Genomic DNA, 17,645 nt, shown 5'->3' on the forward strand with positions numbered 1-17,645 from the left:
TATTTGATTCTTCATCCTTATGTAAATTTTTTTTACCATTACACTGGATATGGTAGGCAGCTGTAATAGTGAGTAATTATTTGTTCTGAATGTAATAGCTCCCCTTGTGGTGTGTCACAATTGTGATTATTCCAATGTTTTTTCCCCAGAAAGAATGAAATGACTTCACTAATAACCAAGTCCATCTTAAGAAGACATGGGAGAAGGCCAATATTCCACTTGCAAAATCATTTTATTGGTACAAATATACATATGAATAAAATTCAACTTGTAATGTAAGTGAATATCTCTGAAATATGCCCCCAAAAGAGTACTTTTTTTTTTTTACAGATGTCTAATTATATCTCTCTTAAATCACACATTAAGAGCTAATATGCAGACAGAACTGAAAACAACCTCCCAAACACCAATATTCATAAAATCTCGATTGCCTCATTCCAATCAACTATATACATTAATCCAAGGATTTAGTAGAGTCACGGTTCTATTCCACCCTTAGTTGTGCTTGTTGACAGTATGCAATTTAACCAATTGAGGGTTGTTGTTTTTCTGTACAGTTTAACAGGAAGAAAGGCATTCTCTCTGGGAGAATGTAAAACCCAGACCCAAGAATCTAATATATATAATTTGTACAAATTATTTATTAGTGTGCTCTGTGACTATAATTACAATGTGCAATTGCATACAGCAAGTATATATTTCTTTGTCGGACGCGTGCAGATTTGACACATTTACATTCAGCAGTACCACACACAACCTGTTGCACAGTGGATTTGTGTGAGATGGTTTCCAGTTACTTTTCTTTGCCTTCCCCAAACCCATAGGCAGGGCACTCTTTATAGCTGCTTCAGAGAAATTCCAGTAGGAAACGTGAGCAGAATGCTGGCTTTTAGTGAAGGCATATAAAGGAATGTTTGAGAATCAAATGCATCATCAAGAAAAGGAAAGACAAAATTAATGTGCTTTGAATACCATTAATAAAAAATTTGTTTCCTATTCACAAAAAAAGAAAAGAAAGAAAACCAAATGCACCAACAGAAAACAGTACCCAAGGTTACAAAAGTACCTTGTACAGTCAGTTGTTTGCAAGGGGTATCCCTTTAAACAAAAATAAAGTCTTTTTCTGCATCTTCTCCAGAATCGCTGGACTTGCTGCCTTGGTATCCATCTTTGCTGGAGGACCTCGGCCTTTGCTCTTGGTGTTCAGGTGACTGGTGTCCTTGGATCTTCCATGAAACTGCAGCAAACAAGGAAGAAGCTTACACAAAGAGTTTGCTACATGGGGATGCCAGTGATTTAGCATGACTAGCCAACTCAGGGTAGGAGAAGGAGGCACCCGAAGGTGAAGAGTTTGGGACAGATGGTTGCAATTTATCAGTAAAGGACTTTTTGTTTTTTTTTTTAGGCTGAAGACAGGAAAAAATACTAAACCTTCTATATTAACAAACGTGTGTATGTATTTAGACCACACATTTACTGGGGTTTCATAAGATTTCTCCCTCATGTTGAAGCCCTCAGAGAAACTGTTCAGGTCCTCTGAGAGATATTCTCAAAGGGAGCAGTGACATTTTATGAGGTAGAAGAAGATGATATTTCTAAAATTGACCTAGTCTTTCCTCTTCCATCATAGTGAAAGGTATTTGAAGAAAAAGATTGTTTTCTTGGAGTGTTAGGGGAAAGCTTCAAGAGACATGGCTTTGAATCCAAGCTCTGACATCTCAGAACCTCAATTTCTGTCTGCAAAATGGGAGTAACTCAATTTGTGCTAACTACCTCACACAGGTGTTGTGAGGAAAGTGCTGTATAATTCTTAAAGTACAATACAAAGATGAACTATTCTCATTTATTTGCTGTTTCATCACCTTCAGGGCATTGCATATAGTGGGCACTCCATAAATGTTGAATTGAACTGTAACTATTTTCTAGCAGAGAGAAATGGGTAAAAGTTTGCTCTAAAACTTTCTGAAAGGATATTCCTATCTTATTTTAGGTCTACAGTAGATCATTTAGGACTTATTCTGATTTTTGGTAATGGATGCTAAATGAAGTACAGAGAAGTACAGTGTCTTCATGGCCCTGTCAGACTTACTGATTGACATTCTACTAATTATTTGACCTTTCAGTTTTGTTCTCTGGGGGATGGGACTTATAAAAAATTAAGTGATACCAGCAAGTATACTAAAACCACTCTCTTTACAGAGGTATCATTGCTATCAATTCTTGCTCTGGTTATTGGCAAAGACAGAAGTTCGGCAAGAGACAAAACAGTCTTTGCAAAAAAAAAAAAAACAAAAGGGAGAAAAAAAAAAAGGCACTATAGTTTCCATTGCCTGGGGAAAGTGATTTAAATTCTGTACTACATTATATGTTATTAAAGGCTGTTAAGGGTTATTTACAATGACTGTTATATAGGCATTTAGCTAAAAATAATAAGTATGGATTTTGTGTGCTTTGAATGAAAAATGAAACTGCCTCATTTAGTTTAGCAGTTCAAATGTTTCCCAAAAGTCCTGGGCATCTCTTTCCAGAAAAACCTTCAAAATGCATTTGAAGCTCTTATTTGGCTGGCTCCATGAGTACTAGGCTCACAAATTCCATTTGGCTATTTTAGTTGTTAACCTAATAAAGAATGTTCAGGAAATGAGGACTCATTAACCCTAATAGCCTAAGAGCCAAACAACAATATCGTGACTTCCTTTGCCAAGGTTGTGGTCATTCCCAGGTTCTGATCTCTAGCCAAGGAAAATTTAAATTTTTAGTTAATGATATGAAATAAGACTTGAAGTGTGTTAAAGTTCTCTGAGTTCCAACTTCTCAAAAGTGAGATATTTATCTTTTCAGAATGATGGCTACTTTTAGGCCACAACTTTGATCACAGATTTTGGATTCTTAAAAAGAAAAGTTGCCTTTCGATTTCTACTCTGCACTTACAAAATATATTAAGGAGAAAAAATAATGAATATGATATGTCTGAGGATGATCAATGTCATTTCGAAGTTGTTTATAACTCTAGACATATATTCTTCAAATTATTTTTAGACATTAAATTAATTTAATGGCAATGTTCAAAGAGAACTTTATTTCTTAAGCAGCTAATATAGTAGAGAGATAACAGGATCTAGTAGAAGACCTGGTTTTAAAGCTAAACTCACATTCTAACTCATCTATAAAGTGAAGATACATTACTACTTGTAATAACTAATTCACAAAGTATGGTGTGGAAAGAACTTTGTAGACCTTATTAAAGATATTCAAATTCTTCTTGATATTATTTTATTATTATTGATAAGATCTGGGATAAGTCATTTGATCTTTTTCTTTGTATCTTCTTCTATTAAGTGATAAGGTTGGATTGCATTAGAAAATCTTCTAAGGGCTTTACACCTCTAAAATCCTCCCCTGCTACTTGATGCAGGTAGATGAATATTCCTGACCTTCATCTTGAAGAATCATTATAAAATTCATCCATAAATAAATGCTGTCACAAGAGATGTTAGCTATGATTGCTTTATTAAAGTTTAAAGTACAGGAGTTAGCTGTCTCTTTTGAATTTGTTACCTCTTAATAAACTTTAATTGCAGGATGCAGGGACAAAACCAATTTAATAGACTCATTTTCCCTAATCTTCTAAAGCAGATATATTGGCTTTATCTTGTTTTAATTTTTCACTATATTCAACTTTTTGGCTTCAGGAAGATTCTTGTATTCAACTCATATAAAGTAAAATAGCCCATACTTCTTTATTTTGAACAATGAAATTCATACAACTAAAAATATCTGAGCCAGAGATTAATAACGAAATATTATTCCTTAAAATAAAAGCATTCATCTTTCTAAAATACTTCACAGAAGATCCTCTTCAACACAATGATCTCCCTGATAAAAACAGGTTCTGGCTTAAAAATTCTTTGTTATCAATCAACCAACAAACATTTGTTAAGGGGCTACTGCGTAGCACTAGAGGCACACAAATACAAAAGGTGGTTTCTGATTGTAATAAGTTTATATTCTATTACTTTCTTTCCTTACTACACATTTATTTTTAATTTGTGGAATAAAACAATCATTTGTATAATACAATATAATAAAAAGAAAGATGATTGTACATGAAACTGCAAGTCTGTTATGTACAACTTGCTATTCCCTTTAAAGTTATCATGTAAATTTCTTTTCTTTTTTCCTTCTTTCCCCCACCATAAAGATGGCTACCATTATTACCATTATAATTATTCTATTATTTTCATTCAAAAGGGCTTATTTGCATGCTCAGTCAATTACATCACTTTTGGGGATAGGAGAACAAAAGCATATTTGCACATTCTAGGATGTAAACCAAATACAGTATATAAATGTCAAAATAGTATAAATGCTTCCAAAAGACTATTAGCTTTATACAATAGTATTACATTTCAACATTTATCATAAGTAGAAGATTTCAGTAGTCCAGACCCTTCTATTAATTTTGAAATAGTGATCATTTGGCCAATACTAGGCTGGTTTATACTGATATTAGCTATGAAGAAAGGGTTTGCTAATAATATCTTGTCTATATTACCTTCAATTTTTTTTGCAGCTCCACCTCCTTCTTCTCTTACAACAACTTTGTGAAGCAGGCAGAGAAGGTGTTATTATCCCCATTTTAAAGGTAGGAAAATGGGGGTAGAGAAAGGGCAAGTGATTTATCTGAGATCATATAGTTAAGCATTAGAAAAGCTGGATCTACAATCAGGGCTCCTGATTCTTAGGTTAATTCACTATGCCAAATTAATATTATAAACAAGCCTTTAGGTAATTGTTCCTAAGGGAAGATACTATTTTCAAGAATTTTAGCAATATCCATTTGCATACCTCTAATATGCTAATTACAGATGAGTTATGTATTTATTAAAGATCACACAGCAGGCCTGTGGTTAACAGATGGTATTACTAATTATATGTACCTGAAGTAAAAATGCCTTATATTAAAACTCTTTTTAAAAAATCAAGCTAAATGTCATATCTTTTACTGGTTCCTAGATGATACCTGCCCAGTCAACCTGACTTAGCCTAATTTTAGTTTTTTTTTTAAATTCAGATTTTTGACACTAAACCTCCCTGATATAAATCCTCCTATATAAGGTTACTATTCTGTTTTATAAGCTTTATGTGTGCCCCACGCACATTGAGAGAGAAAAAAGACATTTATAAATAATGGATAAGCAAACTAGGTGACTGTGTATGGTATTCAACACTTAAATAACCTATTTATATTCAAATCACATCTATATCATCAAGACCTCAAATGCAGAGGCTCAAAAATGGAATTTTTCATTTTCCAAAATGATTTGATTTTATATATATAAATTGATGGCCAACTTTACCACTGTTATAACAGATTTCCACAAGGAACAATAAGATTTTATTTTCCTTGAGTTACCTTAGATCAAACTTTTTGCTTTCCCCTCCATTAAATCACAATGATATACTAATATCCTAGAAAGCTAAATCTATTATGACCTAAAAAGGAACATTTACCAACTGTTTGCTCACCCCTCCTAGAATGTGCTAAAGTGGCAATATGCTATTACATTTCTCTTGGGGGTAACATAGGAGAGAAATGGAATCTGCCCTTGTGAGAGAAATGCAACACGGCAGGGCAATTCAATGTCAGACCCCAAATAATAGTAACTATTTGTAGAATGCAAGTTTGATTACTGGGATGGGACAGATGATATAAAACAAAGCCTCAATATCAGATGTCTTTTGTTTTCCCTTTTCTTCTCCAAAGATCCATTTATACTACATGCAAAAACAACTAATTCTTGAACAAAATAGTATAACATATAATGAAAAATTATAGCTTAATTAAGAGGAAAGAGAAAATGATAGGATACAAAAGCTGTAGTTAGGAATATTTTCAATAAATGAAGGTAAAATATTCTAGCATACAAATATCTGCCAAATAAACATTAAAATAGCCAGACTCAATTAAAATAGAGAAATAATCATGAAAAAAAAAATGCAGCATGCTTTGAGAACAATAGCTTCTGTATGTTTCATAAATATTGCTCAAGTCTGAAGGGAATAAGAAAATTGTTTTGTGTAAATAAAGCTGCTGAAAGAATTATTAGAGGGACAATCTGCAGCTCAGCTTAAAAGACTTGTTAAATGCTATTCATTAATTGTAAAATGAACACCAAAACTCTTTTCTGAAAGCAGAATGCTATTCAGTTCTCAAAGGTTTAGACAGGTGCTAGGAACTGGCACTAACAAATTAAAGTCATTCATGCAGAAATATAATTGCCATTCTTTAAACAAAATCACTACCTTTCTGGTGCTTATAAAATGAAGTATGCTAATGCTTGAAAATGCCATGGCAAGTAAACTGCTAAAAGGTCAGCTTCTACATGGTGACCCAATTTCAAGTGGTCTTAAGCTTCAACACTTTAAATATTCCTAATTTCATTTGAGTGAGTATGAGTACTCTCTTCACTGTATATTGTTAACCGCCCCATATTTTACTAGCTGGCCTTAATGTAATTTTACTAGCTTGCCTTAATGTGTTGTTCATAGGACAGATGGTAGGGGAGGAGAATTAAGTGGCCCATCTAACTTCTAACACTACACTAGACTTGGAGCAAATGATAAAGAGCCTATGACTAGGTCCATACCTGAAATCTGATGCATTTTGACTTCTGACATAGCCTTAACATCCCATAGATATCTCCATGTTAGAACCAATCAAGTAAGACTTGATTAAATGTCTACTATGTGCTAGGTACTGTGCCAGATTCTAAAGATATAGACAAAAATAAAATTTTATAAGAGAGGGTACATGAGCAGCTGGGGAGGATCAGGAAAGACCTTGTATAGGAAATGGCACTTTGAAGAAAGCTAGGGTTTCTAAGAAATGGAAGAAAAGAGAAAGATTAGAACAGACATGTGAAAAAACATAGCAAAAGGACATGGGATGGAACATGTGAAGAAAGGAAAGGAAGTAAATTTAGACCAAAGAGTGCATGAAGGGAAATAATGTATAATATAGGTTCTGAAATCCAGTTTGGAAGCAAGCTGTGAAGGGCTTTAAATGCCAGAGTAATTTGCATTTAATACAAGAGGTAATAGGAAGCTCCTACAGAGGTCATGGTCAGACTGTTCATTGGAAATATCACTTTGGCAGAAATGTGGAAGATAGATTTGAGAAGGGTGAGCCTTGAGGCAGGGAGGTCAATTAGGAAGCTACTACATTAATCCAACTGGAGAGCCTGAACTAAGGTGATGGCTGTGTGTGTAGAAAAACTGGGTGTGACAGGTGGGTGCTGGAGGGGTCAAGGGAATGGGACGATGTAAAAAGCTGTGGAATTTAGAATAAAAAAATCTTACTGTCATGTTTATATAGGTTAGGGATATGGGAGAATGAAGTGTCGAGGAAGATCTGGAGGCTGTAGTCCCGAATGAGTGGAATTTAGTAGAGACTACTAGCTTTAAAGAATTCAATTTAAAGAGTTTCAAAGTGATTGTTTTTCAAAGCAACTAAATGTAATTAAATCAATGAGCATGTCAAAGGTTGGATGATATTTTACTCAGAACATTTTCCCAACTCTTAACACACTGTTCCCTGACTCTAGATTAGTCCTACTCTAAACATTACTAGATGACTTTTGGAATGTTGATCCTTTGAATGATGAGCTGCTACTTTTCCATTTTAAAAAGTACTTTCGTACTTCCTTAGAGAAAGTACGTAAGTAAAAAAGGGTTATAAGTGCATTCATCATATATATTGTAACTGTCAAAAACTGAGTCTCCATTCTGTATAAATAGGACCATAAACAAAGCTAATTCAGCCATTTCAATGCAAATGTCCAGAATTTACTTGCATTTTGTACAGAGACTGATTCTATAGGTACTTTTCATAAATAGAATTTTTGCCATTTCAGAAAAACCACTTGTCCTTAGATGTCCTTTTATGACTCTTAGGTGATTTAGAGAGTAAGGTTAAAAAAAATCTTGTAAACAGATAGATTATAATTTAAGTCATTTGTTTTCTTCTGTAGGAAACTGCAAACTTTGGACATAGACACTATTAGAAGAATTAAGGTGGAAGAGCTTACTTTTTTCTCTTGAAGGGGAAAGATCTTTTTAAACTTTTGACTTATTGCATGTTTTGAAACTGTTTTTGCAAGAACATGATAATCTTTGTTTTTACTTTTATATTCCTTGTAATTAACTCAGTACATGTCACATAGATGCTCAATAAATAACTAGCAGAGTACATGTCACATGAATACTTAATAAATGCTTATTAAATAATGTCAACAAATCAAAGGTTGAAGTTTCTACTATCATATGATTATTTCATAGTTATTTTTGGATCCAGATTCTCTAACTCCTACCAGACATCTTTCAAGATATGCCATAGGTCAGCTAGCAGCAGATCAGGCACAGTAATGAATAAGTTCATTGCAAATCTATTATCATCCTAGAAAAAAAGATTGGAGACATGGTGGTAGGGCAATAGTCCCATCTGACACCTTGTGAAATCACCGAATTTCAAGTTCCTATTAGTAAAAACCAAATGGTCTTTGTAAAGAAAGGCAAAGATTCATTTCATTTCATGATCTAGAGTCCTCTGAAAAAATCTCAAACATGACCAAACATAGGAACACTTGTTTTTCTCTCTTCTATAGGAAATTAAAATCTCTTTTAAAAGGGGCAGCCATTAATTTTCTAATTCATATTTATAAGAAATAGCAAGAAGTGAGAAAGGACATTTCCTTTCCCAGACCTTCAACTATAAAAAAATTTATTCATCTCTCTCAAAATGTTATATAATAAAGAAAACTACATGAAAATCTTTCCTACTTCTTTTGATGATTTTCATTTACACTGCATATTCTAGGACAATTATACTGAAGGAACTTTAAAGAGCAAACAATGTGTCGAAAAAGAAAAAATGTAATTGCGGTTTTTCCCCCCCCTATTTTACTAAGTAATGAGAAAATTCCTACCTGGACTAATGTATATGGCAGAGAGATCTATTACTGCTTATTGGGTTTATGTCATCCCTTTCTTCTAAAAAAGCTTATTTCATTGTACCACTATTCTCAAAAGTTTATGCTACATTGTAGTATTAATAGCATTTATACAGCACATTAAGATTTACAAAGCTCTTCTCAACTGGTTCCTCACAACACCTCTAGGAAGTAGGTAGGATTACTACCCTCATTTTACAGATGAGGAAGCTGAGGCAAATTAAAGTTAAATTACTTGCTCAGAGTCACTTTGTTAATAGGTATCTGAGGGAGGATTTGAAACCAGGGCTTCTTGACTCCAAATTGAATACTCTATCCACTGAGCCATCTAACTATTGACTGTCAAAAGAGACCCAGATTTAGCTTCAGAGGAGCCAGATTCAAAGTCTGCCTCTTCACTTATGAATTGACTTCAGACAAGTTAATTTTCCTATATAGATCTCAATAAAGTAAAAAGAGTCAGAAGAGATCATTTCTAATTTTGGTCCTTTATAATTTTAAAATTCTTTGGATCCTAAGACTCAAGCTTATTTTTATAGTAAAACTGTTAAACATATTTCAAAAGAAAATTGTCTAGACTAAAGCCATAACTAGGAGATTTTGCACATCTTCAGCTAAGTAGAAGACATGGTTTACATACAGGACACAAAGGTTTTGGTGTAAAACTTGCTTCTGGAGAGGCCATTGCATGAAGATTGGAGGTAGGTGGAAGAACTCACTCCAGCACAGCTGGCAGCTTCCTACTCTAATTAATTGTTCTTATTAACTAGCTTCCTTGGTCCTGCTGTTTTTCATCCTGCCAGAATGCTATAAGTGCCAGTGAACTCTAAATTCAATGCCCTATGCTCCAGTCCAGTCAGTTCACAGTAGTTACAACTCAGCCAAGAAGAATGAGAACAGAAAGATCTGATTTTTATAAATACACCTGAAAGGCAGACTGGATGCCAAGCAATAAGTCATTCTTCTCCCACAGTAAGCTCACTCCTCTGTGAACATTCTAGTTGATATCAATCTGAGATTTTTTTTCCCTATTCTTTTCTGAACATTTTTTGAAGGGGGCATATGTTAAAATGGTATCTGCTTCTATAGTAGGGATACTTACTGTTATCTGAATAATTTCTCAAACTCACCCCGATGAATGGAACACCATGACCTGCCTTGCAACTAAATGTAAATCTTAGTGCCAGTTCTCAAGCATTGATTCCATGAAAGATGAAAATTGAAGGTTCTAACCATTTGTTGGCTGTGACTTCCTGTGCCCAACTGCATTCACTTCCTCTTCCGCAGTGGTGGAGTACAGTTTTGAAGATCTTTTTCCTCCACTGGTGAACTTGTCATTGTCATGGTCTGAATCTCTTTTGTAATAATCTCCTGTTTGTTCTACTGGGGAAAAGGGATTCATTTTACCCCCTTGTCAATATTGGCAAATAAATCCACGTGTGGAAGCTAATATTAAAAAAAGAATTTAATATCATCTTATCCACCCCACTTATCATGATTCAAGGGAAACAGGCTATCTATTCAGATAGTTTCAGTCCTGGGCATATCTGCTGTTATTTACAGAATTCAACAGCCAACATTATGGAAATGTAGTGCAAAATGAGGTGTGCTTTGAGATTGCCCGAAAAAGTTATTTACAAAACAAAACAAAAATCTTATAAAGTGCATCCTATTTCCATTTTGGTTCTGCAATGGATAAAAAAAGAAATAAAACACATTCACTATGGAATAATCAGGAATAATTGCAGTGATTTACCTGTTTCAGAAATTAGTTGGGCATGCTAGTCCAAAGGAAAGCACAGAACAAGGAAAACGGGAGTAATTGGCATGAAGAAAGCATAAAAAAATTTGAAACAGAATGATTAGGAATTTTTTTCTAAAGCAAAAGGCAGTATTTATTCACAAGCAACTCTATTTCCCAGGTAACTCCAGCTGAAAATCTGATAATGAGCATTTGTGAAACCTTTAAATCAATGTTTCACTACCTTTGATATGCCTATGTCTAAAATTTGTTTCTGAACTACATCTTTTCTCAATGTATTATGCCTCAAGCTCAAAGGAAATCTGAATCACTGTGACTTGTCTTTTTTGGAATTCTGAGTGGAAAACAGTGAATTGCACAGCTGACCTTCATACCCCCCACCATCTAGCCTCAAAAGCATGATTTTATATACTCCTGAAAAGGGTACCACCTGATCCTAATAGCTGCTGGGAAAAGATCCAAATACCTATTCCAGCTCCCCTGAAATGTATTAGAAGCAATTCATTCTATGCCCCATTTTTCTGGAAAAGAAACAAGAACATTTCAAACTAGGCAAGGCCATGCTCATGGCATCCTATATTTCATTTATTCAGACATTTGAGAGAGAGTAGACTCTCATTTGATTACTGAAGTTATTTTAAAAAAATCTTGGTCATTAAAGAAAAAAAAAACTAAACTTCCAACTTTTACCCACTTCAAAGTTTCAATTGTCCTAGAACAAAGGGCCATTTTGTCCTGCCCCCTCTCCCCAGGGTTTTCATTCTTTTGGAAGTTCTCAAAGTTGGCCTCATACAGTTTTAGAGCAAGCAAGTATAGAAAGTGGAGGAAAAAAGGAAAGAGGAAAGAACATTGTTTTTTTCAAATGAAAGGGAAAAGGCTTTTTGTAAACGCTGTTAAGTAGCCAAGGTAGTTGTCACTTTGCCAACACTAGGAGTTTCTTTTGCATGGCCTGCAAATCATACTAAATAAAAGGTGCAAATGGCTTTCATTGCTTTTTTTAGATTGTTAGTTAGATGCTTCTTGTCAAACTCCAGAGCTGAATTTTCAGCCAAATCTTCCTTTTTATGTCTCTAGCCAAGAGGCCAGAGCCCTTTAAATGGACTAATGTTCAGAATGAATCAGGAAGGCAGAGGTTTCATTTGATTTTATTTTTGGTTTATTTGTTTACCACATTTCAGGGATCAGAAGCACTTTATTTTTTAACATTTATGTTAACCTAATAATCATTACATAATGATTTGTTAAATGCTGGAAAGTCAAAGGAATATGAAGAAACTTAAACCTCTTCTCACATACAAAACCCCACTTCTAAGAGAAAGAAAGAATATTTATACAGACTATGATGATCCCTCTTGCTTTGACTGATGACATTCAAGCCACCAATCCACTACACCTTTACATATTAGCAAATATATATAACAATTGTAGTAAAAGGAGTAGAGCTTCCCCTGACAGTGTTCACATAATTGAATGTTGTGGTTTCTGAGACTTAGAAGAACTCTACAACCAGGTCTGAGGGAATGATCTGAAACAATAAGGGACTCTTCAATTCCTGGGTGAATGCTACCTTTTGAACCAAAAGAGTTAGATTTCTATGAAAGCTTTTCTAAAAAATAATGGGGTCCAGAAACCTACAGGTGATTGTTTCAAAATAATTCACTAACATTTGATTATTTACGTAGGGGTAATATCTGATGGGTTCTGTGAGGGGGTCTCTAAAACAGAATCCTGTGAACAGAGAGAATTTTTCCCTCCAGCTATAATGTAACTTCAAGCTATTCCAACAATTTATTAATAAAGCACACACTTCTTGGCAAGATTTTGCAAAACTAAGAAACTGTAAAAATACCATAAATTGAACTGAGGAAACTTACCACTTAGTCAAATCATATGAAATCAGTTTAATTATTCCCAGGGATGATTTTTTTCCCCCTGATATATCTAAGAGGAAAGAAATGGAGCAATGTGTACCTAGAGAAGAGCCCATCTTACCTTCTTGGGAAAATGATCTTGCTGTAGGCTGGGGGCTACTCTGGCCATCTCTCTCTTTATCAGAAGGAACTTTCTTTAGAACAGGTGGAAGCAAAGCAACTTTAGGGGAACCAGGGCCAGTTGGAGAATCTGGAATATCTTCTACGGAAACAAACAGAAAAATCAAATTTTTCAGTAGAGTAGCAGTCAGATAATAGTCTGATATTATAAATGACTTAAAAAACAGAAAGGAGTTTTTTTTTTGGTTGTTTTGTCTTAGGGCAAATTTTACATTTCAGTTCAGCATTACAACATGGCAAACAATACAGAGAAGGATAATAAATTTTTATAAAAAGTTACCCCTGCATAGATGTAACACACACACACACACACACACACACACACACACACACTATCACACTTTTAATCTGCTTGTTCAGTGGGGTAGAGAGTTCTGTTTGTTGGGACACGTGTAGACAGAGTAGTAAGGGAAGAAGGAGGATAAGAAAGGATAAGGATAAGGGAATAAGTCAAATTGGTTTCTAGGCAAGTAGGTATTGTGGGAGCCTAAAGTCAATTAGACCTGAATTCAAATTCAGCACCAGACACTGATCAGCTGTGTGACCCTGGTCAAATCAGTTTTCTCAAGTACAAAACGGGAGTAATAATAGCACCTATCTTCTAGGATTTTCATGTGGATCAAATGAAATAATATTTGTAAAGCATTTAATAAAGGGCCTGCCACATAGTTGGTGGGTAATAAATGCTTGATTCCTTTCTTCTAATGAATGTGTCCTGAATTTTCTTTACCATCATGGTCTTATGATACTTGACTTGTATAGACTGGATATGGAGTGTTACACTGATCTGAGATTAAGACAAAAACAAATTATATTTTCTGTTCTTGTATTGCATGGCCACAAATTTCAACTTTATTCCAAGTGTTTGTATACATGTTACGATGACAGATGTTAGTCATCAAAATGCAAAAACTAGTTCAATGTTATGCAAAGCTGTACAATTGTATGAATCCTTTATAATTTCCAGGGCTTCTAATATGATTCAAATGACTTCTCTTACTGGACACATTATCTATGAGTCATGTTTAACCATTACCCTTTTAGGCAATAAATCAAAATCAGATTTAGTATAAAGTGAAGAGACCAACTTAACTCTCTCAGGTCCCTTCCTCCCTCTGATGTGTATTACCTGTGTAGCTCACAGATTTAAAGCTGGATGGGACTCAAGAGGTCTTATTTTACAGATAACAAAAATGTGGCCAATTGAACACTTGCCCATATTAAATGACAGAACTAGGATTTGACCCCCAACTTCTCAGATTTCAAATTTCATGCCCTTTCCATTGTACTATGCTGTCTATATTTTTCAGAGGTTCCAGTTTCTTTTGCTTATAAGAATACCCAATAACTATCAGATTTTGATTCACTGTCACATAAAGTCCCTTACCAGGACGAGAGGCAGTTCTTGGTTTCTGTGGGACTGTGGGTCGTGCTGCCAAGGCAGGTTTGGGAGATTGAAGGAGGGGTTTGGGACTGGTAGGTGTATTGGAAGAGCTCCGAGGTCTTATACCGATATCCATCTTGGGGTCTATTTTGGTGTTTTTCTCTGGTGTTCCTGTAATGGAGTCACCTTTATTTGCAGCAAAACGGTTTTCTGGATGCAGCTTAGGTACTGGAAAGAAAACAGATATATGCTACATAAAATTCTAGAACAACTGGTTGCGGTGAGAGAAGAGTCAAATATTGAAATCAAGTAATGTTTTCTCCAAACACACACAGACACACACACACAAATTTACTTATTAAACTGAGAAGTGATATTTTTAACAATCCTCATAAGAAATTTGGTCCATTAATACAAATAATCTGGTATCATTTTTAATCCAGAATATTATTTTATATTAGATTATTCTTGGAAAAATCTAGCTAAAAAACTTTACAAAAAAGTAACTGACTTCCTGGCAATACTATTTCACATATATCAATCCAGTCAATTAACAGGTTCTCTAATAATTATACAGTTAAGACCACATATACTGCATATTAGATTTTAAAATAATTTTTTGTTGTCCTATGGTAATAAAATACTTCATACTAAAATTATGAATAAAAGTATTAACTATATTAGTATGCCTGTTTATGAAATTTGGGGTGAATGAAATAATGGGGGAATAGGGGATAATGGCAGTCTTTCAGTGAATGACTCACACTTCTGGAAGTAAAGACTTCACAACATTTTTGATTAGAAATATTATTTTACAAAACTCCAATTCAGCTACATTCTAACACTTGTATTACTTGATGCCAATAGGATATAAGCTCCATGAAAGCAGGCACAATTTCATTTCTGCCTTTGTATCTCTAGTGTTTCACATGGTAGCTGGGACATAATAGGTACTTAATAAAATGTTGGACTGATTGATGGAGACATACTAAGCATTAGCATTATCATAGAAATATTGAATTTCTAGTATGAAAAATATGCAAATGCTTTCTATGTTAGGTATATTATTACTTCATTTAAGAAACTCAAAGGACATAAGAATTGGGCAAATGTATTTAAGTAAAAGAAAATCCACCTCTCAAAAATCTGATAAGAAGGTAACATTTAGAAAGAAGTATCTTCCCTGTATCATGAAAGAGGCAAAAAGAGCAAAGCTCATTGCAAGAGCTTTTTTTTTTTTTTTCTGTGATGCTACAAGATGGAATATAAGCACCCAGAGGCTTATGCCCTGCCTTTTTGACCATTAGCATCTCTTCTTTCAAGTTTTTACCAAGACAGATCAGGGTAAGGATTCTTCCTAATAATAAAAAGAAATTAGACCTAATTTACCTGCTCCACTGCCATCTGATCGTTCTGTATTACCCAAAGCAGTAGCAGAAACATCCTGGGAAGAGGCATCATTCCCATGCTTCTAGAAAAAACATAAGAAATCCCCACCCCCATCCAATAGAATTATTTAATGAAGTTTAAAAAAACCCCACAACAATAAAACAATCTTGTTTAGCAACTTGCCACAGAACAGAAAACAGATATACAGAATCTTGTCAAATTTCTCTCTGCCTTTTTGAAAATCGCTCACAAACCTGTCCCCCTCTGGCTCTCAAAAGTGCCCCCACAGATAATATTCCTGTGAAAACAAAGAGTAAGATGTGAAATCTATAGGAAAAAAAATTTGGACTAGATTTGTAATTTTACCAGTGTCAGGAACTTCTGATGAAGAAACACCCTCTTCCAATGCAAATCATCAATTGTTCTGCAACTTAGATTTTTAAGTTGATTGAGAGCACTGAGAAGTAAAATGATTGCCCAATATATATCAGAAGCAGCACTCAAACTCAGATCTTCCTAATTCTGAGGCCAAATTTCTATTTATTACACCACACTTTCTCTCATACAAGTTCAGACTATGTAGGGTTTGGGATCCTTGATGATGACAGCAATTGGTAAATCTATATACTTTCTACCTCCCCAAAAACCTCACATCTGATAATGACAGGAAGCAAAATGGGCTTTGGCAGAAAGACACAATGATGGAACAGATTGATTGAACTCTTCCAACATTTCCTTCAGGAAACTTTAAGATAATGGCTCAAATCGAATTTTTGAGCAGCAGAGCCAAGTAAAGATCAGGAGGATATATTTTCTAGCCTAAGACAACTTAGGAGGTTGAGAGGAGAGGTCTGTGATCTTGGGTGGGCACTAACCCAGATTGCAAGAAGTGGCAGCAGCATCAGAGGCAGCCATAGAAGGGGCTGTAATGTTGACAGTAGCAATTTTGGGAACTCAGACCAGAGATGGTAAAAACATCAGAAAAATGCTTAGAGATCACAAAAGATCCTTTGTTGGCACTAGTTGTATCTGGGATTGATTGCAAACTACTGCCCATATGCAGTTTTGCATCACAATTCCAAGGTAGAGAAAAACACTAGTTATCAGTCACAAGAGGAGCAAGGGACTGGTTTACAAGTTCCAAAGCTAGGAGGAACGTTGCAGCTACAGGGTGGCAGAAGACCTGGTCACAGTTTAAAGATCAAGAAAAATACTTGTGTTTGCAGCTGCAAAAGATCAGTACCCTTCTTGGATACAAATCTGAGTGAACACCAGAGGAGCAGTGGCCATATGTCTCCCTGTATCACATCACCTTGGAGGCATCAAAAACTTGCAGACTTCCAGAACTAGCCCTGAAAACAGCAGCATGAAAAAGCCAGAAGTTTGAGAAAATGCCTCCCCACCTCTAGGTAATGAGAATCCAACTTTAACATAAAGTTCAAAGTAAAGAAATTGGCTGGGAAAATGAGCAAACAACAACAAAAATTTGACCATAAAAAACTACCATAGTGGCAGGAAAGTCCAAGACACAAGTCCATAAGAAAACAGCTCCAACTATGCTCAAAAAGTTATCAAACTGTGCATACCCTTTGATCCAGCAGTGTTTCTACTGGGCTTATACCCCAAAGAGATACTAAAGAAGGGAAAGGGACCTGTAGGTGCACGAATGTTTGTAGCAGCCCTGTTTGTAGTGGCTAGAAGCTGGAAAATGAATGGATGCCCATCAATTGGAGAATGGTTGAGTAAACTGTGGTATATGAATGTTATGGAATATTATTGTTCTGTAAGGAATGACCAACAGGATGAATACAGAGAGGCTTGGAGAGACTTACATGAACTGATGCTAAGTGAAATGAGCAGGACCAGGAGATCATTATATACCTCAACAATGATACTGTTTGAGGATGTATTCTAATGGAAGTGGATCTCTTCGATAAAGAGAGCCTTAATTGATCAAAGATGGACAGAAGCAGCTATACCCAGAGAAAGAACACTGGGAAATGAATATAAACTGCTTGCATTTTTGTTTTTCTTCCCGGGTTATTTAT

At 35.0% G+C, this 17,645-nt stretch overlaps 1 protein-coding gene across 7 annotated transcripts in view; it reads right to left on the reverse strand.

The window, feature by feature from the left end:
• Positions 1-213: 213 nt before the first annotated feature.
• The window catches only part of CARMIL1 (capping protein regulator and myosin 1 linker 1), a 350,539-nt gene continuing 333,107 nt past the window's right edge, over positions 214-17,645 (reverse strand). For 2 of the 7 annotated variants that reach the window (XM_051970589.1, XM_051970586.1), the window contains 5 exons: positions 15,598-15,679; positions 14,212-14,436; positions 12,766-12,906; positions 10,245-10,394; positions 214-1,237 (listed from right to left, as the gene is read on the reverse strand). In XM_051970589.1, the coding sequence (XP_051826549.1) occupies positions 1,101-1,237; positions 10,245-10,394; positions 12,766-12,906; positions 14,212-14,436; positions 15,598-15,679 (735 nt within the window). In that variant the 3' untranslated portion in view covers positions 214-1,100. Of the gene's footprint in view, positions 1,238-10,244; positions 10,395-10,767; positions 10,793-12,765; positions 12,907-14,211; positions 14,437-15,597; positions 15,680-17,645 lie in introns of all 7 variants that reach the window. The other 5 variants (XM_051970591.1, XM_051970590.1, XM_051970588.1 and 2 more) reach the window with 4 other exon arrangements.

Source organism: Antechinus flavipes, chromosome 1 (genome assembly GCF_016432865.1).
Source record: "Antechinus flavipes isolate AdamAnt ecotype Samford, QLD, Australia chromosome 1, AdamAnt_v2, whole genome shotgun sequence".
Classification (NCBI taxonomy): domain Eukaryota; kingdom Metazoa; phylum Chordata; class Mammalia; order Dasyuromorphia; family Dasyuridae; genus Antechinus; species Antechinus flavipes.